This window comes from Ciconia boyciana, chromosome 7 (genome assembly GCF_034638445.1).
Source record: "Ciconia boyciana chromosome 7, ASM3463844v1, whole genome shotgun sequence".
NCBI classification, from domain to species: domain Eukaryota; kingdom Metazoa; phylum Chordata; class Aves; order Ciconiiformes; family Ciconiidae; genus Ciconia; species Ciconia boyciana.
In genome coordinates this window covers 50,132,910-50,156,999 of record NC_132940.1, presented here as the reverse complement: position 1 = coordinate 50,156,999, position 24,090 = coordinate 50,132,910, and the positions used below count along the sequence as shown (strand labels likewise).

At 35.8% G+C, this 24,090-nt stretch overlaps 1 protein-coding gene across 6 annotated transcripts in view; it reads right to left on the bottom strand.

The window, feature by feature from the left end:
- Positions 1-1,379: 1,379 nt before the first annotated feature.
- Positions 1,380-24,090, bottom strand: part of U2SURP (U2 snRNP associated SURP domain containing) — a 46,886-nt gene continuing 24,175 nt past the window's right edge. For 4 of the 6 annotated variants that reach the window (XM_072866917.1, XM_072866920.1, XM_072866921.1 and 1 more), the window contains 14 exons: positions 23,457-23,523; positions 23,205-23,368; positions 21,936-22,098; positions 21,378-21,457; positions 20,228-20,315; positions 18,908-19,030; positions 17,390-17,546; positions 16,917-17,012; positions 15,319-15,385; positions 14,148-14,310; positions 7,640-7,750; positions 5,005-5,123; positions 3,978-4,154; positions 1,381-2,685 (listed from right to left, as the gene is read on the bottom strand). In XM_072866917.1, coding sequence (XP_072723018.1) covers positions 2,547-2,685; positions 3,978-4,154; positions 5,005-5,123; positions 7,640-7,750; positions 14,148-14,310; positions 15,319-15,385; positions 16,917-17,012; positions 17,390-17,546; positions 18,908-19,030; positions 20,228-20,315; positions 21,378-21,457; positions 21,936-22,098; positions 23,205-23,368; positions 23,457-23,523 — 1,714 coding nt within the window. In that variant the 3' untranslated portion in view covers positions 1,381-2,546. Of the gene's footprint in view, positions 2,686-3,977; positions 4,155-5,004; positions 5,124-7,639; positions 7,751-14,147; positions 14,311-15,318; positions 15,386-16,916; positions 17,013-17,389; positions 17,547-18,907; positions 19,031-20,227; positions 20,316-21,377; positions 21,458-21,935; positions 22,099-23,204; positions 23,369-23,456; positions 23,524-24,090 lie in introns of all 6 variants that reach the window. The other 2 variants (XM_072866918.1, XM_072866922.1) reach the window with 2 other exon arrangements.

Genomic DNA, 24,090 nt, shown 5'->3' with positions numbered 1-24,090 from the left:
AAATATAAACAAACTATTTCTAAAAGAAGGGAAGAAAATGAAGAGAGTAAATACGATCAAAAGATGTTATTTTTCAACAGGAGAAAAAAAACAGGCATCCAGTTAAGTACAGATTCTTAATTGCTCTTAAAAGACTATTAGGTACAAAACAGCTTTTCTAAAGCCCAGGATATGAAGCAAAGAACAAGATGTATGAGAAAGGTATTTAGAGAATAAAGATACTGAAAAAAAGGCATTACATAACAAAGCTCTTACAAAATAAAGTCTAATGGGTGTGCTCCTTTAGCTCTCTAGCTGCTTGGCTTGAGCCTTTTATAATCACTGATGAGAATTTTATAAAAGCTGAAATCAAAATTAAATATTGAAAAGTATGGCTAACCTACAATGCTAAGTGATTTTCTACCCTGAGGATTTTTAGCTATTAAATGAAATACACAATTGATTCTGCAGATAGAATATTCCTATGGCAAACTATCTTTAGTCTCACTTCACCTAGAACATTGCCATTTATCACTCCTCCATTTATAAACAGCTACAAGATAAAAGTAATAGTTTTAAAGAAGTTAATCAGATCTGAAGTGATGATCTTCCTGTTGTAAAGTTAAGATTCCCCATCCCCAACTGATTTTAGTACCTACTTTTTTCTCTTGAAAACCTTATCTAGTCTGTGCCAGGTGTGAATACACAGCATTTAAGAAAATAACTTAGTTTCTAATAGTTTAGCTACCAAAATCTGTACATCTGAAACACCTTATGTTACCGGGAGAAATAAAAATATAAAAAATAAAATCTGCATATTTCTAAAACAGATTCTTTATAATGGAATATAAACAGATATAAGGTGTATTCTCTTCTCATTATTAATGCATCTATTCAATACTCATTCTAAGGAAGTCTTTACAGTACACATGCATTCTCCATACGTTCAATATTTCAGATCATCTCTCAGTTCTCATTAGCAAAGAGAATTCTCCACTTAATTCTCACATTTGCAACAACTTACATAATCTTGTAACAAAGTCTCCCATCAGGAAAAAAACAGAGAAAGTTGTTTTGGTTTTTTTAAAATTAAATAAGCATGTTTTTCAAAAGACCTTTTAGATCCTGCTTCTGAAAGTGTTGCCTCTTAGGCTATACACATGTACAACATAAGCTTTTCCCTGGCACATTTATAAAATTCTAACAATGTAAAACCCGTAGATACACAAGTATAATAGCAGGCCATCATCCAGCACTGTGCCTGTAGTTAAGTACAGCTTTTGCTTTTAGAAACAGTTAACAGGAGGCCAGATCCCTTTTAATTTTATGTTTTTATTACAAACTGCCCACACTGCCAAGTATAAACATTGAACCCTCCCCGTTTCTCATCCCTCCCCCCCTCCCATCCACAGAAAGGTTGCATGATAAGAGACCAAGGTGAAGAGATTTAAAGCCACATCAATGCCTAACACACAGAACAGGTTTGGAGAAGGGAAAGCCTAACATTAAAAAAAAGTTAAACAGCCTCTTGATTCCAAAATATTAATAAATAAAATATGTAATTAAAAAATTTAAATTTTTTCCCATTTTGAAGAATTTCCACAACACAGGAATAAATTCAATAAAATAATGTAAAAGCTGTCCTTTTGGAATAAAAATCAGTTTTAGAAAACAATCATGTACTATAGGTTTCAATTATTGTACTTATACTTCAGGAAGAAGTCACAAAGCCTGAGGCTTGCTGTCCTTTTATTGTTCCCCATGCATGCCATAAATATGGCTTGTTATTGATACATCATATATATATGATATACATACACATACCTATGATGCATCTCTGCAGAGGCCCTTTTTTAAAAATGAACAAAAACCTTACTCTGGTGTCACAAATATTCCCTGCAATTAAAACGGAGAAATATGAAGCAAAGATTTACTTGTAGAGCTTATCATGGTAGGTACCAGACTGTTCAACCGTTCTTACAGTAAAATATCACGGTAGGAAAGAAAACCCATCCACTGGATTCAAAAGGTGCTTTTATCTGGATAGTCAAACTAGTGAAAACAGGAACAGAGCTACCGCTATACTGAAAGATCTAAGCACCATAGTATGTCTGAAATACACAGTACTTCCAAACAAACTATGAATTCCTTTAGAGATCTGTACCACCAGTGGGGCAAGAAAACAACATCTTAATTTTCTGTTCAGATTTTATTTGAAATCTAATTCAAATTGTCAAAGCTACAAAAAGGGGGAACATTTGAGTTATTTCTGCTATGTCACAACATTCTAAAACAAAGTATCACTACTGCCAGCAGATCAGTTACACACATTTCTGATGAAACTTCTAAACACAAAAATGTTTCTTTTGGGAAATAGTCACAATGAAGATATTTTGTACAATATAAAACAATGACAGGTCTACAGATGCTGATACTCATGAGTATACACGTGCATTCACAAAAAAAAAAAATCAGGAATGCTTTTTTGTTTTTTAACAGACTGTTCAGGCACAAAAACAAAACCGCATTTCCAGTAAGTGACAGCATCATAAAAAATATTAACATTGTCAGTGTTTGCTTTTCTTTGACTTCTTGTGAGATCTGTGAGGAGAACGGGACTGCGACCTGGATTTTTTCCCTGACTTTTTAGGGGACCTGGATCGTGATCTTCTTGATCTTTTGGGTGTCCTGGAGCCAGATGGTGACCTGAAAAAAAAGAAAACATTTCAAATACTAACTGATAATACTAACCTTTTCTGCAGTTATTTGGCATTCATTTATTGAGCTAAACAAGGTAGAAAATATTTTTCTCTAGTAAGGGGAAGTAACAGAACGATATCTTGCTTTTGAGATAAAGCCTATTTTTGCATTATAAGGTTTTTAATGTATTTTGGGCTTAACTTCAATGCTTAGAACCCACAAAAAAAAAACAACGCCCACTCATGTCCTTCTTAAACCAACATAAGGAATTCACAACCTTCCACATATGCCTCAACCACTTTGGCTCTTGTATTAATAGCAGCCTATATCCATACAGAAGAGAACAGAAATGAAAAATTATGTTGAATTGTGTTATGCTGAAATACTTTTGATTCTCAACAAACATATTCAGCTTGTGATGTAACCCCACAGAAAAAGAATAGACACTGAATAAAGTTACTGTCATCTAACTCACACCTAATACATTAATCTGATATAATCCAAATTGAATTACCATCATATTAACTCAAAAAAACCCCCCTCAAACACTTTTCTACTTCTATTTGAATTCCTAACTTCTAGCACAAGAATCTGATTACTGTAAATATGTACTATGATTTTGTCAACAGCATCAAAGGAATTTTCCTCAGCATGTCTGAGTAATCTTATATGAATAAGATATTCTACACCTCTAAAAAGTGGAAGCTGAACTTTCAAGTTTTGAGCTATAAAAGCATCAATACAATAATAAAATCTCACCCCAAGTTTAACATTAATTAGAGACAAATATTTGTATCAGTCTGGAGATTAGGAAGTACCTACTTTGGAAACAAAAACCCATAAGCAGTATTTAACCTAGATTTTTTTTTTTTTTCATTAAAAAAAACAAACCATGGGAGAGGAGCTTCATGTAAGTGAATCATCAGCAAAAGACTGCATGCTCACTATACTTTTAGAAGTTCTATGGGCTACAGAAGATTTGTCCTTTGAAAATAAAACGCTAATAAAGCAGCAAGGTGTTTTGGTTTAAAGCAGTATTTCTCAAAATTATCAGTAAACAGCTAAACAAGAACATAGAAGTGAAGAGCCTTGAGTTATCAAGGCAGGAGGCTGTATACATTTCAGACACCAAATGTCCAAAGATATTAACCAGGAACATGCAGTATAGTCCATTACGAGAGAAAGTACTTGTGTATCAAATGTGCTCTGCTAAAAAACACACAAACAAAAAACCCAATCAAAGCACACCTATGTACTTAACTTTCCTACAACCTGAAATAGAGAAGATACCAGCTTACCTTTTGGCTTTTTTACTGACATCTCTGGGAGAATCTTTATGTGATGACCGAGAACGTGAACTCTCTTTGTGGGACCGTTCAGAGCGCTCTGAGCGTTCCGATTTTGGTGACGGAGATTTTGCTCGCCTACTGCCGCTGCTGCGAGATGGGCTAGGTGAAGCACTGTGTCGTCTTTTCCTTTGCAAAGAAAGCAAATACAGTTATGTACATACACACACAGAGACACACAGAGAAGTGAAAGTGTATATTAAGAAAATGGATTCCTTTCTGTAAATATCTTCTTTTGCCAATGTAACATTAGATCCTTTTAAGTAATTAAAAAGTAGTAGGCTTTTTATTACTTAAAAAAAAAAGTTCAACACGTGCACCAGATTTTCTCTGGTTGAAAAAAACATTAAGGCCTGTGACTCATCTTTGTTTACTGCAGTGTAAAAACATTGTCATAGTTTCCTGAAAAGCAGGCATTTTACCATATTTACACTTAATACCATGGAAGAATTTGGCTATACAAGTATTAGAAGATCAGAGTGTACAATCAACTACCCTAAAACAAGCTGTTTTAAAGAATTTTCACTATGAGATTAACAAAATTTAAGCCACCTCAAATAATTTGTGCTATGACTTCAGTACAGTTTTCTGACTAATACACTGCTAAATTTACTGCTAAAAGACAGTTAAATATACCCTGTTTTCAACTGGTCATTATTTTACCATGTTTCCTCAGGGCCCAAATAAGCCAAAAGGGGTTTCTATTAAAAATGGTACATCACTTGGGGCAGGATAAAAATGACAATTCCTTTAAAATTTTGAAGCATGTTTTAACATCCAAAGCGTGTTTTTTTGTTATTGGGTGTTTTGTTTGTCTGGGTGGTTTTGTGGGGGTTTTTCTGTTGTTTTTTTTTTGTTTGGTTTGTTTTGTTTTTAATAAGATACATGATACAACATAATTTCAAGGCTGCCATTGCATACAAAGATGCTAACTGTGAGGTTTTTCCTCCTATCCACTTTACTCCAAGGAAAGCCATACCTCTCTTTTCTTGTTGGTGTACATTCCTCCTTTTCCTTCTTATCTTTGGACCTGGATTCAGATTTTTCCTTGTCCTTCTTGTCTCTGTCCCGTTCTCTTTCCAACTCTTTTTCTTTTTCCTAAATTATTAGAAGCATTCATGATTTCAGATGAGGTGTGACTAATTATTAAGTAAAGACAATCAAGCTAATCACAAACAGCATAAAAGCACTAAGCACTGAAGGAACACAGCACATAATCTGGGAAGAAACTAATGGTCACACCTTACCCACTCTCCAAATCTTTACTACTGCTTTGTACACAGCAGAAATATTTATTGTAACACAAACACTGACAAAAACATGAAAGATGTCACCCTATGTGAGAAAGTCTGAGCATCTAATTGGAAATGAACAGTCTTCGATTTTACGAATTTCAGGGAAACATTACAGCTGTAATAGATTTTCTAAACTGAATTAAACATGAAAGAATATCAGGAACCTCTTTCTACTTAAAACATATGCATTCATCTTCCTTAATCCAGAGTGAAAATTGAGATAATCTCATAACTACAAGTCATTTAAAGACAAAACAAAAATACAAACAAGATACTGCAATAACATCTACTCTGTCAAAACCCCCCACAAATATAGTCCATTTCTATATACCAACAGGACCATTCTGAAAGAAAATATATACCCTGAGCATACCTCGTTTGTCTGTCAAATAGTTAGAAAATTAATTATACAAAAATAAACCTAAACCATCAGCAAGTTTGAACACAGAGATCAAGAGATGTGCTTCTTTCAGTACTGGCATAAAAAAAAAATTCCTTCCATGGCAAAAAAAATATTTGATTTCCCAGATATTCCCTGCATACCCCATAAAGACGACAAAGGGGTGATTTAGCTAAATGAAAGAAAGTGGGGGAAGGGGAGAGAAGAGGAAGGAAAAAAAAAAAGGAAGGAGGGGAGAAAACAACACAAGTGCAGGAAATACCAGGACATCTATACTAATCTAGTCTCATATTTTCTTTACATAGAAGACTTACCAGTAAAATTTTAAACTGTCCCTTATCATTATACCTACTATTGCAAACTATTGTTAGATTCCACTAAAATCAATCGCTTCTTAAGATGTGCCTAGCTTATTTGATAGCATAACTTATTATTTCATCTTGATCAATAGGAATAAACAGTATTTTAAATAGCTTTAAGTTCCTATTCTCTTAATGATATACAATACTACTAGGAAATTTACTCTTGGAAAGCTTATTCTATAGTAAATTAGACAAAAAACAATGACCAGCCACCAAGTTCATGGGAAATGCAATCAGAACCAGTATTACACTATTATTATACAAACTAACTTCATTATGGCATTAAAGGGAATAACTTTATCTTTTGCTTAACAACAGGGTTATTATTGTTTTAAAGAACACCTGTTATAATTATCATCACATATTTCTTAACTAAATATTACCTTCATCATTGAAAGTGAAAGTGAGATAGTTATTAAAAATCTAAAATATTACAAGCTGGTTGAACTAATTCAACACAAGGCATCTAACAAAGTTATCGGGATTACAATTTCTACTTTTTTAAGCTACTGTCTCACTAAACATTCTGTGCTTACTGTACAAATCACTTCTCTCTCCAATTACAGAAAACACTGAGGAAATGGGAAACTTTAGGATACAACTACATTTAAAAAGGAAAGTTACTTATAAAAATTAAAGTCTTAACTGCTAACATCAACCTCCAAATGTGTAAACCTCCTTCAGGGATCAGCTTTCTTAATTTTTACAAGTCTCTTTCTTCAAGGTACTGTGCAAAATTACTTTAGTGAATTAGTCAGATATTGAGCACCAAATAATGCAAAGAACAAGTGACAGATAAACACCTGGTGAAAACTGCCTATTTGTATTTAGCTTCCAAGAAACTGCATGGGTACCTAATTTCATCATTGATCTGTCATGCTGTGAAACCAGATTGGAGAAGCAACTGCCACTTACTCTCTCTCGCTAAACGCATTGTCCAAACAGGTTACATGTTCTTTCCTTATTTTTCAAAGATTCAAGATCACATGACATCACATATATCATGCTAATTTTTAAAACTGCTCTGACTTCATAGTCCAGAGAGGACTACTAAAAGTGGTAATGGTACAGAATTATTCACTTTTGGGTGACACTATGAGCTGGAATTATCCAGGAAATCTTAAGACACTGGAGAATCAGAGGCACATATGCTGCTTAATACTGTCCTTTCTCTTCCTTTGGAAGCCTTTAGCACAACGGATCAATTACTAAAACCAAAATGAAAAGTCTGATTAACATCTTCAATTGACAGCTCTCCCTTTCCTTTCCCACACCTAACAGTTTGCTTTATGTAGTAGATCCAGAAGTGACCTCTTCAAGGTTTCAATACATTCTAATGATACCCATCTGTACAGTGTGAAATACTACATTATTTTGATTTAAAAGAGATATTATATCTACTCTGCAGAAAGCACTTGGACTTAGACATGCAGTTTGACATTACAGTAGAATTTTAACGAGAACCATGTGTTGTTATACTTAATGCCACCTTACATTTGATAAACTCAATAAAAGCCTATCACAGAATCAGAGCCAAACATAAAGAACATTTCTTACCCTCTGGAGCAGCTTGTCTCTATAGTGTTCAACCTGTTCCTGAAAACTCTGGCCTGGTTTCTTGGGTCTTTTCCCAGACTCTAACTCATCCTGAAACTTCATCACCTTAAGCTGTGAAAATAATACTGACCATTAGGTTATTGGGCTTGTTATTATCCAGTTAGGCAGGTGGCTGAAAATGAAATTTCCGTGATTTATAATCTGTGTTCTTCATTCTTTCTATACAAGTTTGTGCACCAAAAGATACTAACTTTATTAAACTGAATCAAAGCAACAAAACAGCACACTTGTCTGCAGGCACCTGCAATTGTTTACAGACATATTAAGAACTAAAAATAAAGGGATTTTTTTTTCTGTCATTTACTAAATTCTGTTCCCATCATCAAAACACTGCACCCTTATATTTCTTAGATCATTATCTGGGTTTTTTTTCCTTTCAAAAATGAGATAATTTACTGCAGGTGTCTTAATACATCATTTCAACTTCTCCTGTCTACTCCAAGTTTTCCTTCAGAAACTGCCTTTTTTCCCACTTAACCCTAAATATTAAAATCAAATTACTAACATAATTAGGACATAAAACCAATGCATCTCATCTTCAGGGCTGTTTGCACAGACTGGCTGATTTGAAAGAAGCGATTTTTACTAACACAATACTCTTTCATGTGCTATCAAGCTTAGCAACAAAATTCAGGTCACTAGTGCTGCTAAATTTAACACTAAATTTACTGTAATAATATCCCCAACTGAGCCATAAAGTTAAGCAAATGTCAGAATTTTTCCATGTGGATTTTTGTGTGCACGTGTGTGTGGGTGTCTAGATACACTAAAACTTTCTCCAAGTTGATTCACATCATAAAACTTCACTCACATCTCTTATTTGCCAATTCTTTATTCTTACTGACATGGCCTTTTGCAAACAATTCTTCAATTGTTTTGGGTAAGGAGGTATGTCTCTTTTGAGAGGGGGGGGAAGGAGCTTGGTAATAAGTCATGTTGTATTTGTCAGCTCTCTTCCAAAGGTTTATGTTCTGACCCGCCTGTATTTCCTGTTTCAATGCACAGACATATATACAAGAACAGATTTTTCCAGTGCTTGAGGTTTCATTTTTAGCAAACACACAAAATATTTTTCTCTTTAGAAATATTTTAACTCTGAATTAACCACACTGAAAACACACAAAGGAAAAGATTTGCAACTGTGTCCATTTTGATTATCTAAAAGGATTCTTATTCTCCAGGTCCTCAATTCCCTAATACGAAGTAGGCACAAAATCAAACCCTAAAGGTTTTTTCTTCCCTCTCAAAAGCAGCAGGCCAGACTGGATATGAAGATATCATATATTCTAATCGGCCCTTCCAATTACTGATTGAGCAGAAAGGAAAGGTATCACAAAAACAAACTAATCACAAGAACAAATATGTTAAGAAACATAAAACCCAGGCAAGGATAGCACTATTTTGAACAGTATCCCCTTCAGTTACAGTGCATATGCTAACAAGACATTTTCCATTTTAGTCTCAAACATGATGGAGCAACTCCTTGGCCGGGGCGGGGGGGGGGGGGCATTGCTATCTTGTACCACAGTAAATTTCTGACAACTGTTCTGCTTACCTCCCTCATTTACAGAGTTTGCTCTACCTACGGTTGAGCATTTTTCATTTTTGCTTACAATTCAGCCAATTAAATAGTCAGCAGCCAATGGAAAACTGACATCGTCATTTGTCACATAGCACTCCACCTTCCATAAAGGCATTTTTTCTTCTCCCACCTTTCAAACACAGAAGTTTCAAAAGCAGGAATACCTCTTGGAACCATATATTCAGTGTCACCCTGTACCACTTGTTCTGGTAAGGAATCAAGATTGCATTCTCTACCATCATGTAAACTCCACGGCCATTAGTTGCTTAGCACATTCAGTACTGAACAGGAAGAGTACAGAGGAGGCTTAGGTGATCCAGAAGGCTTCTTGGTCTGCCATCGTATGAACATGCCCATACTACTTCTACTTTGTTTTCACAACTAAATCGTCCAGATAATTTAAAGAAAAAAAACCCAACAGCAAAAACCACAAAACAAAAACCCATCCTTACAAGATTTTATTTATTTACATTTTTAGCCAAAGCTGTGACACTATCTCTGTTTAACCATATTTTGAAAGCAAGGAAGCATAAGTCTACAGCCCAAAGTAAGCTGAAATGAAGGAAAACTAGGAATCTGATCAGCAGGCTTTACTTGATTCAATAAGCTAATCTGAGCGCAAAGAAATGCTGAAGTTCTAGCAGCCTGTCTTACATGCCTGTTAGACAACCCACTGCTGGCATGAAATTTAAAATGTCAAGAGGAACTATTTGCATGTAACTTTTCCAATAACTGCGGGTGGGGGCGGGAGGGAGGTCGTCATTAGCAGGTGCCTAGAAGAAGAGAAGAAAAATAGGAGAAGTCTATACAATAACCACTGACTCAACACCTCCCCAAACTCCAACTATGTTAAGATCATGTGGTTTCCTGAGACAGCTGTGGTCTTTTACAGACCAATCATCAATGCATCTGTCTTCCACATACTTGCTGTATCTCCCTTTGAACCCATGTAAACTGACTCCTTTTAGAAAGATGCTGTGGGTAGAGGAAATCAGCTCTAGTACATCCCCTGGAAAAGGAGACTAAGTGTTACAAAATGCTGAGATGATATCAACAGCTCACTACAGAAAGATCATTCTCTTCCACCTTCCTTCTCCACCTCTGCACTGCAAGCAAAGGGTTCCTCCTCCACCCAGCCCTTGCAGCAGCTGCAGTGCTTGGCTGAGCCTTCTATAAGCCAGATCAATTCACTAATCCAGCAGAAGCCCACCCCCACCCTCAATTTTTTTTCCTCTGCATTAGTGAGATGTATTGGCTCAGGGGAGGAATGAGCAAGTGCCACAGGTATTCCCTTTCAGCAGAGGTGAGCAGTTAGATCAGATCAGCCCATCCTACACCTTCATGTATAGCAGCTTCTGCTACTTGCTCTAAAATACTACCACCATAACTATGTTTTAAAAGAAAAGGAATTACTTAGGTCCCAAAGTCCAGAAAATAATTCTCTAAAGAGTTCTACCACTCAGAATTACTATACAGACGTACACATTTGGTTATCTCCCTTCACCGTTTCACTGTTCATGGCATATTGGCCATAGTGAACATTCTTCTTACTGATGTCTTCATGTAGAGTATATGATGCTTAGATTCCTATCATACAGTTCCAGATACCCCCCCAGGAGAGAGAGATCCTTAAAACTTAGGCTTAAATCTGCTTAAGCATCTAATTAATGAATTTTGTAAGCATCCCACTTTGTCAGCTTGCATTTAGAAAGAACTAATATATTCTCATTGAATTGGTTATTCTTTAACTATTCTTGTCCAACAGACAAAAGCTATTAAGCCTGTTCATCCTTAGGAGTAGATACATTGACTTTATCTAGACTATCTCTGGAGTCAGTAATAGGCATGGTAATATGGAAGAAGAAAATTTTTCAAAACCCTGTGCCAAAACTTTGTAATACTAATTTCTTAGACACAGCAGTCTCCGACAGCAGAGAGAGTTTAAAGGTTTTCAGAGACTGCAATGCGGAAGTGTCTTATCATTGGAGTTCCTGTGAGCAATCTCTACTAAATGCTCCAATGCAGGGATCATATTTCTCACTAACCATGAGGAGGTATCTCTCATAAGTTCAAGATAAACAGCTCTACAACATGCCTCGTCTATTGGTTCTCATCTTGAAATTTTCCCCCTCTTTCCTCAAACTAATTTGAGAAGAGTTTAAAAGATTCAGCCTTTCCTAGAAGTTGAGGTCTTGATTACAGACTAACTAGTAAGCTAGCAAGTTACAGAAAAGGGTAACATCTTGCTGCCGTGGTTCAGGGAAACCACAGACTGATGCAAACTGAAGCCCTGCACGTAGCCTTCTGCATTTTGACAGAAACAGGTGTGCTGTGGGTAGCCTCCCTTGCTTAAAATGAATTATTTTCAAAACCTGTTCTTGGTTTTCTAATCTTCTGCAGATACCAAGTCCATACACAGTGGTCTTCAGGGGGAAAAAAAGGCTTCTTCACAAGAGGTTATTCCACAGTTACACAGCCTCAGAACTTAAGTGGCCAGGTTCAAACACAACTTATTTGAGGTAAATTAGCTGCATACTACATACTAGGATTACCTAGTAAGTTAATCACCAGATGCTCAATGAAAGATAGGAATTTCTGCTTGATATATAATTGCCCTCAAATCTAGACTGATTACATACAGGACAGACATCCAAGCAGACCAAAGTGTTTTGTTTTCCCTTAAAACAGACTCGCCCCAACAATGGCTGCAACAAGTCCTAGACTTTGCCAGAAGCAGAGCAAAGCATTTCTTTGAAAGCCTGAGTTTTCCAGCGAGTCTATGAGCAGTGGAATTTCTGCAACTACAATATTATCAACAACAGATGACAGTGATACCGATGTACACATGTGAAATACCTCTTCAGCCATAACAGACCTCTGGCATGCTCAATCACACTCACAGGATGCCATGTGTCTTGGAGCTAAGCAATTCCTTGCTTTTGTCTTTGTGTAAAACAGAAGTAGATTCAAAGATTTAAAATGGACCAGAATCTGCTGAATTAAGATAGTCATTATCTTCTAAGGAAGAACTGCTATAAATAGCAAAACTATTGGTCGAGCAAGAGCCAAATTTGTCTCATCTGTTATTATGAAGCCGCAATGAGTAAGGTACTTAATTGGCTCTCTTTTTGCTATTTTGCAGTGGCCTCAAATGAGCTAGGTACAGAAACCTCCACAGACTGTAAAGACCAAAGGGTTATATTGTTCTAGTGATGATTACAAGCCTCAGATAGCTCCTATGACTTGATGAACAAATACACAAAAGTAAGTATTCTGCATACTAAGCACCATAATCCAGAGAAAGAAATAAAAGAAACTGTATGGAACTTCAGTTTCTCGACAAAGGTATACAGGGCCTTGAAATCAAGAACAGGCTGTGGATACAATCTGCTCTTGTGGACGATGCTTAATCTATTCTTATATTGTGCTCTAGTCATTCTCTGTGCAGTGTAAAATTGACAATGGTTAAAGTCAATCACTTCCTAATCTGCCTCCACAACTGCCAGGATAACATCGATAAAACAGATACTCAGTTTAAAAGAAGCCCTTTCCATAACTGCTACAATCATTATTACAGCAAAATGAAAACTAGTTTCATTTGTACTTTTGTTAGTCTAACATGACATATTTTCTACAGAACTACTGCCACCAAGAGTCTAGTCAGACATAAATCCCATTTAGCTTTTCTCAAATTCAGAATTTACTCACTTCAAATGGCTATGCATCATGAACTTTCAAACTGCTATGCAAAGGAAGAGGTTTCTAAGTGCTTAGTTATAGTCCATTAATTTTAATAATCTGAATTATTAAACAGAAGCATATTTGGGAGAAAAAACAATTGTGACATTTTAAAATATTATCACTTGTACATCTTAAAATAATATTATGGGGCTTTGCTAATGTCTGATTTTAGCTAACTAGTACATTATAGCATAAATAGGTAGGCAGCCACAATTCCAAATATTACCCAAATTATAATCTGTCACTTGGAGATGCTACAACTGCAACAAGTAGTTTAGCAGCTTCTTAATATCATTTGAATGCACTGAACAGAAGGTACAAGAATTTCAGCATTCAATGTATCATGGGTTTTAATACTGAATACAAGCTGGAAAGTCACATGGAATTTTAAACCTGGTTTTGCATGGCACTGTATGACAGAAAGGCTCTACTGCTAGACAAAGCTCATGCTAAATTCAAGTTCTAGTTACCCTCTCAGTCAAACACAAGCTCAGAAGCCAGCATGAAGACGTAAGAATCTGTGCTCATCAACCTTAACAGCTATACTAACACCTGTGCCTGGAGAAAGGATAAAAGAACAAGTGAGCCCTATAAACTGCATGTAGGTCTTCAATTAAAATGCCCCATTTCCAGGACCACCTGGTTTAGTTGCATCTACTTCTTTGTTTGATGGCTGACACAGTGAAAAGAGCAACTTTTAAATACAATAAAATACAGACACTTCAAGGCAACAGACCAAGAGAACAAGAAAGGCATAGGACTAAGGCCACATCCAAAAGTCACTCCCATTTGCCAAGAGGAGGAAAGTGTAAAGGAACCCAAGCCATCTAAGGCTACCAGTTGTACTGAAAAAGGACACTGATAAAGAAGAGTAGTTCTCAACATGCAATATCCCCTGACTCAATTTTTCTGTTTTTCCTCCATTATTTTGAAAGCCAGAACACGGCAAAGCAAGGATGTAAACAAACACACCTTTATAAAAATACACTGGACTGAAAAAAACACTATAGAATAGGACTATAATTATTTCAGCAAAAATAACTCCATATTATATAGAGAGAACTAGGGGCGGGCGGGGCGGATTGGAAAGGTACGGAAGGGTGGCACAAAACACCACGTGCTGACCTCTATCTCTCGGAGTTTGGCACGCTTTTCTTCACTCATTTCTGAATATTTGACTGATGACTTGGATTCAGGCATTTCTTCTTTAATAGGATTGGAATACATGTGTTGCTCTTCTGACTTAGAACTCTGAGTGTCTTCCTCATCTTCACTTTCTTCTTCTTGACTTTACAGAAAACATACAGAATTAACTGATATATATATATATTTAAGACAATTATCTGTTAGAAAATTTACCACTTCTCCTACTTGGTTTCTATGATTAGTTACTAGTTTTGAAATCTGTTAAGTAAGAGTATGTCACGTGAAAGTCTGCAGCTACAAGTGTCTCCATCTGTGAGAGATATCTTAATATTTTCATTTAATTAAATCATTAGTTTTTATTACTCTGACAATTTACACTTTTCATATAAACAGAGTGCAGAAGAATTCTTGACATTTACAGTCACCAAATCCATATCTCACTCTGCTACAAAACAAGTCCGCTACCTCAACAAAATCTCTACATGCTTTAACAGTGCTTATCAGACATAATAAGTACTACAAAACAACAAAAATTTACTATGCTTTTGGTTTTTGGAGACAAACCTGAAACATGGCAGATACTCAAAATTATATTCCCAGACTGGCCACTAGAGTGCTGCAGGACTACATGCAATGCAGTAAGGTATTTAAAGCATTACTAATAGACGCTCTCAATTGCCTAAAGAACAAAGTAAAAGACTGCTCAAAAACAACAGATGTCATGGAGTCTATTAGCATCCAAAGAAACATATACATCAGAACGGTATTCACTGTGTTTGTCTCAAAAGCAAAAGGCAGAGGTTTAGATACATTCATACATATCTGACATCAAGATTTCCAAACTGTAAAATACTACTACCTTCGTTCTTACTATTTGACATTAAGTTATCAAATCAGCATCAATTTAAAGATTATGCTTAGCAACTCTACCAAAAGGTGTAATTTATCGTGTCAGAAAAAAATTGTGAGGGCTGAAAGCATGCTGCACTAAAATCCTGGTTTTGCTCCTTTTTCTCATTTTCCTACTTTCAAAGTGTCATTTTTGTTCTGCTCTTATAATACATATATTTCTTATAGGGAGTTCCAAAAGACACTCAACCTTAGAGGCAACAAATGAATGTATTTTCATCAGAATTGAAAAAGTATTTACTTTTGAATTTCCTCCTCCTCAGATTCTTCATGTTGGTCAAAAAGCTCCCACTTAGAAGTAGTAACAGCTAGAAAAGACAGTAAGATAATTTTAACAACAGAAAAAGCTATCACTTAATCTGAAAATTAGTATTTGTACACATAATAAAAATTACAATGTGATAAAATTTACCAGCATCTAGCCCTTAATACAGACTTTCTATTTCATAGAAATACTCAAAACTGAACATTATCAGAATATTTACTATTTACAGAGCTATTCACTTACATTGCATATCATGTTTCAGTAAAGCCTTCAAAAGCAGCCAAGTATTTGTCAGTTTGTAAAATCTTATCTTCTGAACAAATATTTAGAAAGACTGCCAACAGCATACCCTTTTTTTTTTTTTCAATATTTATTCTTGATGAACTGGAAGTTTTTTTTAAAGGTTGGTAGGTTATTGAAGTAGAATAACAAAAACAGAATACACTATTTTCTTCACTGAAGTTATAATCAAAAAACAAGTTACAATTGAAAATCTGACTGTATTACTACAGAAATCATATTAGCACTTTTAAACAAATCTGTTGAAAATAATCAGTTCTGTTTAATATCTTTATCAATGATCTGGACGAAGGCATCGAGTGCACCCTCAGTAAGTTTGCAGATGACACCAAGTTGTGCAGGAGTGTTGATCTACTTGAGGGTAGGAAGAGGGATGTGGACAGGCTGGATCGATGGGCTGGGGCCAATTGTATGAGGTTCAACAAGGCCAAGTGCAAGGTCCTGCACTTGGGTCACAACAACCCCATGCAACGCTATAGGCTTGGGGAAGAGTGGCTGGAAAGCTGCCTGGCAGAGAAGGACCTGGGGGTGTTGGTTGACAGCTGCCTGAATAATGAGCCAGCAGTGTGCCCAGGTGGCCAAGAAGGCCAACGGCATCCTGGCTTGTATCAGAAACAGTGTGGCCAGCAGGACTACGGAAGTGATTGTCCCCCTGTACTTGGCACTGGTGAGGCCGCACCTCGAATACTGTGTTCGGTTTTGGGCCCCCCACTACAAGAAAGACATTGAGGTGCTGGAGCGTGTCCAGAGAAGGGCAGTGAAGCTGGTGAAGGGTCTAGAGCAGAAGTCTGATGAGGAGCGGCTGAGGGAACTGGGGTTGTTTAGCCTGGAGAAAAGGAGGCTCAGGGGAGACCTTATTGCTCTCTACAACTACCTGAAAGGAGGTTGTAGAGAGGTGGGGGTCGGTCTCTCTCCCAGGTAACAAGCCATAGGACAAGAGGAAATAGCCTCAAGTCGCACCAGGGGAGGTTTAGACTGGATATTGGGAAATTTTACTTCACTGAAAGGGTTATCAAGCATTGGAACAGGCTGCCCAGGGAAGTGGTTGAGTCACCATCCATGGAGCTATTTAAAATGCGTGTAGATGTGGTACTTAGGGATGTGATTTGGTGGTGGACTTGGTAGTGTTAGGTTAATGGTTGGACTTGATGATCTTAAAGGTCTTTTCCAACCTGAACAATTCTATGATTCTAACCATGAAATAGGTAAGTGACATTAAGCTTTCAGTTTACTTAGGGAAGTGTTTTAGTTTAATATATACTTTGAAAACTAACCTTGAGCTTCCAGTTCCGATTCATCCACTGCTTCCCACTTCGAAGGGGCAACTTTAAATATAGGTTCATTCTTTTTTGAGTCTTCAGCTGTATCCACTGTTGGAGAAAGACACAGAAAAATAATTTCCAAAGTTCTTCAAAAGTTCCAGTAGAAAAATCCTACTGTAACAATCAGATTTAAATACTGAAGCATATTATACCATTTTATTATTTGCAAAGAAAATAAATTAGGGTTTTGAACGTGATGTGCATAACATCAGAAGACACCTACTATGTCTCTGAAGCAATTACAATCTAAAAGCAGTTTTTAAACTAATTTTTCCTAGAACAAATTGAAATTAATCAATTCAACATTTTACGAAGCTACATGCCATGTCAATTCTTCGCTGTACTTGTAAAAACTACTCTGGGAAAAAAAAAACCCATCAAGAACTGAAGATTCAAATTGAAAGTAAAGTTGAAACATTTCGTACAAGGAACTCCATCAAGATCGTCATCCAGCGATTTAATTGGGACTCCATCCAGATCATCAATAGGAGCAGCATCAATAGGAATTCCATCCACATCTTCTAGTGGAGCACCATCAAGCTCCTCCTCAATGGGAGCACCATCAAGATCATCTGGTACTTCCTGAAAGCAAGTAATAATTATTTCAAGAACAAATCTACATTGCTTTTCTTTACTTCTCCAATTATTGATTCATTTCTTTTTAAAGGAGTAGCTTTAAAAATACCTAAAACCCAAAAAACTCAACTCTAACAATTTTTGCTACCAAGTAAAGTTGCTTATTGCAGAGGAAAAATACGACAATATCCTCCTATAAAAAATTAGAAGCAAGAACTTGGAATTTGTCCACAGTGTACTGGAAGCTTTGCAACATGTATATTCAAAAGAGATATTAAGCTGAGGTTTAGCTTGAAATGAGCCAATTACAGTCACATAAATTATACTTACTAATAGGGAAGATTCCCTGAGAACCAGTAATCTGAACAACTGACAGAAATCAACTATTTAGCAGGAACACAAATTTAAGGAACACACATAAATGACAAACACACCTACATATTCTAACTTGTTAGGTACAGGCACTGTCCTTCATACATGCATGTTCACCCTGCTCTACTGCTAAGGGAAATAAGCTAACCTTCCAGTTATATTGTAGGTCTCCCTCCCGCTGTTCTGAAAGGCACGTTTCCACAGAGTTACAAAATGAACTTATCCTAAACATACATCCATTTATTAGTGTCCACTGTCTTGATTCTCTTAAATGGTATTTATACATAACTGTAAATAGATCAGTACACATTCACTCAGTGCTAATGATATTCTAGAAATTTTAAGTGTAGAGCTTCAAAATATTCAATAATTTACACATGTCGCTATGCAATAACTAAAACTCACTACATATCCTGTTTAAAATAGCCTCTATTAAAAGAGATAAATGCTGTAGCATAACTAGAAAGTTAGCAACTTACTGCTCTAATACAACACAGCAAGGATCAAAGTAGAATATCACCAGTGTAAATGATCTATCACAACCTTCCTCTCAAACTAAGAAAGCTCAGGTGGCTCTATTACATCCAAGTGTGACACTCACACAAAAAGAAAGTGGATGATTCAGGTAGCCAGATGCCTAGCTATTTAGAACTCAGAAATTAAAACTAGTGCCTGAAATTCTAACTAAAAATTCACAGATACTACAGAGTATTTCCAATACAAAGGAAATACCTGTCATTCTGCACTAGTCTTTGCTCTGAAATGGTTTCACAATGTAACTCCACCACAGCACCTAATCTACAAGCAACAAATGCATAAACAGATTGAACAGTATTTGCATCTGAAAATGTTACACCTGTGGTTAAGAGCAAGGATTCAGAGGAAAAAAAGGCTTATTCACCCTAACAGAGATACCAAAATAATCCTTGCCAGCCCTGTTTTATATTTACACATTTTTCTTCACCATCTGCTAGCATCACTACCAAGCCACTTACCTCTGTTTCTTTATCTTCCATGATATTTACAAGCCCCAAGAAAATATTCTGTAGTTTGATCAGAAATGGTTCTGGATAGATCGCCCAGTCTTCCCAAGCTCGGAAGCATGTCATTACCCTTTGCTAGAAGCAATAGGAAAAAAAAAAAAGCTAATAAATTTGTATTAAGAAATTGTAAGTGATTGGAAATACACCACAGAGAACTACCACTGCAGACAGCTACTCCTAAGCAGTTCCATACTGGAGCATATTACAATGATACCATGCTGAGCAAGACTAGTAATTTTACAAAAATATGTATATAGGAACTATGTTTTTTAAAATCTCACTTGGGTTTCATTTCAGCTGTTCACAGTTCCTATCCCAATAGTAAATTTCATTCTGCCCAGATGTTCGAAGCAGGTGCCTCTACTAAATGTAACAGAAAATATCTTTCCCTTTGTAAAATAAAATAACTAAAATTAACATTGGCTTATTCATATTATTGAACTGAAATGTTCCTACTTTCATTTTTTTGTAGAATTGAAGTATATTTGAAATGATGGGCTTCAGCTCAAGCTTGACACATTAAGTGTTAGAGATAAAAAAAAAAATCTACTGCCTGTCTTTACTGTATAATTTAATAAACAGTTTTAAAATAGCAGATAACTAAAATTTATTCTCAGTCTAGAGCAATTAGGACCAGAGAAGGTCGGACAACCAGGATAAACACCTTAATACAGAAAAACTAACTACACTGTAAGCTTTGTATTTAAAACTTCTGATTTAAAAAAAAAAAAGAAAAAAGAAAAGATGAACTGTAGAGGCATCTTTAAAATAGGAGAAGGAAAAGCTAGGCTGAACATGAGAATGGTGAGACACAGAGCACTTTATCTCAAAAATCACTCTCAACTACTCATGGTCAGACTGCTTATCAGAAAATAAAGCCTAACTATCACAAAAATGTTAAAAAGTAAGTTTATGCTGTTATGCCCAGCAGTTTCTTTCCACCCTGAGCAGCCCAAATTTATTTTTGAAACTGAAATATAGGTGGTCCAAAAATAATCAGAAAGCTAGAAGGCCTTGTTTGCAATTCAAGTACTAGATAGATATCCTCTCAACTCCACAACTATACATCTACCAGTACACTTCAGCTGTTAGATGCCAATTTTCTTCCTTAATTTCAAGGCTATCTTTGCAAGAGATAATTTTTTTTTTTTAAAAAAAAAGCTTAATTAGGAAGCTTGAGGTCTAAGCCACCTATCATAGTATGCAATCTCTTGTGCAGGAACATCTATTTATTTGACTTCTATGTCATGTAAATAACAATGAAATACATACCTTGAAATTTTCAGACTGTAAATGGCCTTGTATTGTACGGTAAGTAGCATTGAGATCAGAGAATATCTGACATAATTTTGTTTCAAAACTAGAATTAAACATATACATTTCTTTAGTTAAACTTTGTAATATATGTTTTCTGGACATACATAATTCATGAAAATACCTGGGACACAGGACTCAAAAGCACAAAGTTCTGATCCCTATAGTAGCCATGAACTGAACTACAAAGCAGATATAATTACTATATATTAAATCACCTTGGACAACAACAGAACTGTGAAGGGAGATCTTCACATCTGCTGCAGTCTCTTTATACAGCCTGGAAAGATTGGAGGAGGATAAAAGGAGTTTTACAACCTTATATACAACAAAAGAATTGTCTCAAAATTGAATTTGTATTTTTAAAAAATTCTTAGTTATGTTTCTATTCTAATTTACTCAATGAGGCCCTCAATGAAAGCACAGTGAGTAACAGCTGCCTAGCTTCCCTTGAGCTTCTCTCAATGTGCAAAAAATAAACTGGCACAGCAAAGACACACTGCAACAAGAAACATCATTTGCAATCGCTGAAGTTTTGTAACATGCTGAATATTCCCCATCATGCTACCATAACATTGGAGAGACTCCAGGAAGTAGACACAATCAAGTATCTAAATAGGACAAAGGTACTCTCCCTTGGACATTTTTCCTAAATTCTGCTCAGCACCTTAGAAACAAAGTACATAAACCCCTTATAAATGTCTCCAAACTTTATGGAGAATTAAAAAACACTTTTTAATCAAAAATTCTATTTCAAAAATTGACTTCTTCACATGGATTATTTGCTATACCATATGTTGAATATTATCTACAGGCTCTCTTTCTGTAAGGAAGCACATGAGTTATTCTAACCCCTATGAGGTTCAATGCAAGTGGTCCCTTGCATAGTGCATATACACTTCTTTTTGCGTTACAAAGCAATCCTATGCACTAACATGCTACATCTTACACATTTTCATGCAAAGAGATAATAATATCATCAGTGTTGTAACAGCATCCTCACAGAAAAGCGTGAATTTCTCTACAATCACATTTATCCAGAGGTGTACAAAACTGAATATAAGGATACTCTTTTTTTTTTTTAAGTCAACTAAAATATTATACTTACAATTTTCTATAGTAGGAAGCATTGGCAACTTTAGCCGAAGAGTTGTACAACACATCCGACACTAGATATAACCTTGCAATCTACAATAAAGAATGTTCAAATTAAGTATTCTTTCTGGAAAAATGCATATATTTTCAGGATAATTTAAACTATCTAGAAATATCAAATTAGAACTAAGTGTAACACAGCCATATGGTTAATAAATACGCTAAGAGGCAATTAGCCCCTTGCTATGCTACATGGTACTAGCCACTGTAACATGATATTACATAGTATTACGAAGGACAGATCATGGCATTCCAATTTTTATTTCCTTGTTTGAACAGACTATTCTACTGTTTTCAACTTCACAGTAAGGCAGAACATTATTTACAAGCAGGTTCAGAAAGAATAAAAACAAAATCCCATAGGAAAAAAGCATACTTAAATTCAAGCCCACATTTTAATACAAAACCTCAATGCTATGTGAAATTTATGAAATAATGCTTGTAAATTATATGCACATGCTGTTAAGTGAGCTCCTCCCCCAAAATACAAGATTATACAAAATCTCCACACCTTCTTAGGAAGAGGAGTCTTCAGAATGGACAATGATTCTGTAATGCAGTCTACAATTTCTTCAGCAGCTTCTGCATTATTTAGACAGAAAACCATTGCATCACCAATATCATTCTTCCGAGGTGTTAATCCACGCAGAATTTCCTCTAATTTGTCCCTCTGTCTGAAATATCAGGAATTTTAATACTTTCAATATAAAATTAACAGTACTTTGGTGAATTTCCATTTAATGATGTTTATGATTTTTCCATCTTTAGGACAAAAGCAATTTTAAACATTTTTATATTCTGTTGCCTGAGTTTTTTCAGTGACTCATGAACATATGCATCCACGTTACATAAATAAACAAAGTGCAAAAAATTCCCACTCAAGTCTTGACTACACATAGAAATCAATGAAAAATAACTGAGAAATACCTAATGCAGCAGATCAGTATCTCTAATAAAGTAATTATCTCTTTGGATTTAGTTTAAGCCTAAATCAAAATGGCTAAAGCTAAAGCATGCAAGTAATTTCTGCTGCAGAATAAGAAAAGGTTAGATTCAGAAAGCTAGTAAGATGCAATTATTTCAGGTTTTCCCAGACCTCCATATATAGAGTACACTCTCAAAAGAGTATCTTTTTCAGCCTTTCAAAAAGATGATGTAAGACACAAATTATGTATTAAAACCTCCAGAACCATGACTGGTATCATAACTATGATGAAAAGAATAAAACAGGAAAAAATTCCACATGCTAAGAACACAGTTGGAACAATAATAGCAAAATAAAGAAAATCATGTATATATTTCCACTACCATAGGCATCCCCACTACACTTCCAATTCACAGCAAAGAACTCTGATGATCTGTCTCTTCCTGCTTATTAACAACTGCTCCCAATTTTAATTTCTGATGAATAGCATTAATAAGTTTAAGATTATAATAACTGTTTAGTTCATGAGATCATAACAGTGTTGAGAAAGGTGCTACATACCCCCACCAACAGAGAGGAACAGAAAATGTGGAAAAACTCTCATCTTCCCAATCCCCCAATGAAAAAAGTCATTGTTCAATGATGACAAATCTAACCAAATCCAGAACATACTTAGCAACAAGTATCATCAAAAAAGACTAACTGAAAAGCACTGAGGTTAAGAGAGTTTAAGTAATATTATGACAAGCACGATAACATTTTAGGGATGACGTGTTATAACTACAAAAACACAACAGGAAAAAACCAAGCAGATTAGCAGTTAAAACAGCACTGTAAATTGATGGAAGTTCATACTCTTCCTTAAGTGCACCCTTCTTGTTCGGTTCCTCCACAAATGCTTCCGTTTCTTGCTCTTCTGACATCCCATGCAAGTATGGATTCAATGGTGGTGGCCTCCAGAACGATCCATTTTTGAACATACGGAAATCTTCTGTCCTCCACTTGGTTGGAGCATCCCCCTACAAAAACACAAAAAGTATTTTTATTTTGGTGTTCTTTTATTTCATTATGCTTGAAGTTATGAATTGTCACTAAAATTCTACTTGCCTGAAGAATTGAATAAAGTTTCCATCTGTAATATACATGGGCCGGAGTCTGGTTTTCAAATAAAAACCTAAACCAAAGAGCAAAGAAAAGACACAAAACTTATTACAAATTATTTAACTGAAGCAAATTCAAAGGAAGTAATAAAAAAAAATATAACCAAACCCTGTTCAGAATCCCACCTCAGCTACAGAGTGAACTCAAGATAGCTAAAAACATGTACACCTACAGCACAGCTGTGCAGAACAACTGCAACTGCTCCACACACATACATATGCAATCTGCAAAGCAGAGCGCAGAATTCCACAAAGGCACAGCATTTCTCAGAAGTTAAAAGCAGAACAAACAGGGTCAGAAAGAATGACTGTGCAGCCCCACAGCAAAGCAGAAGAATCATTAGTGCAAAGAGTCACTAAGGGAGCAACTGCAGCCTCAGCACAAGTGATGCAGGAACTCATACAGTTAGGTTGCTCAGATCGAATACTAAATGACTTGAAGTTTTCCACCAGTAAATTGTGTCAGAACACTCTGACAAGATCAGGGGGTGGGGGTGGCAGGGGAAGCAGCCCATTTTTAATGGCCAGGATATTTTGACCTGCATATTTTCTCAATTTGTATATAAAAATCATAATGAAGC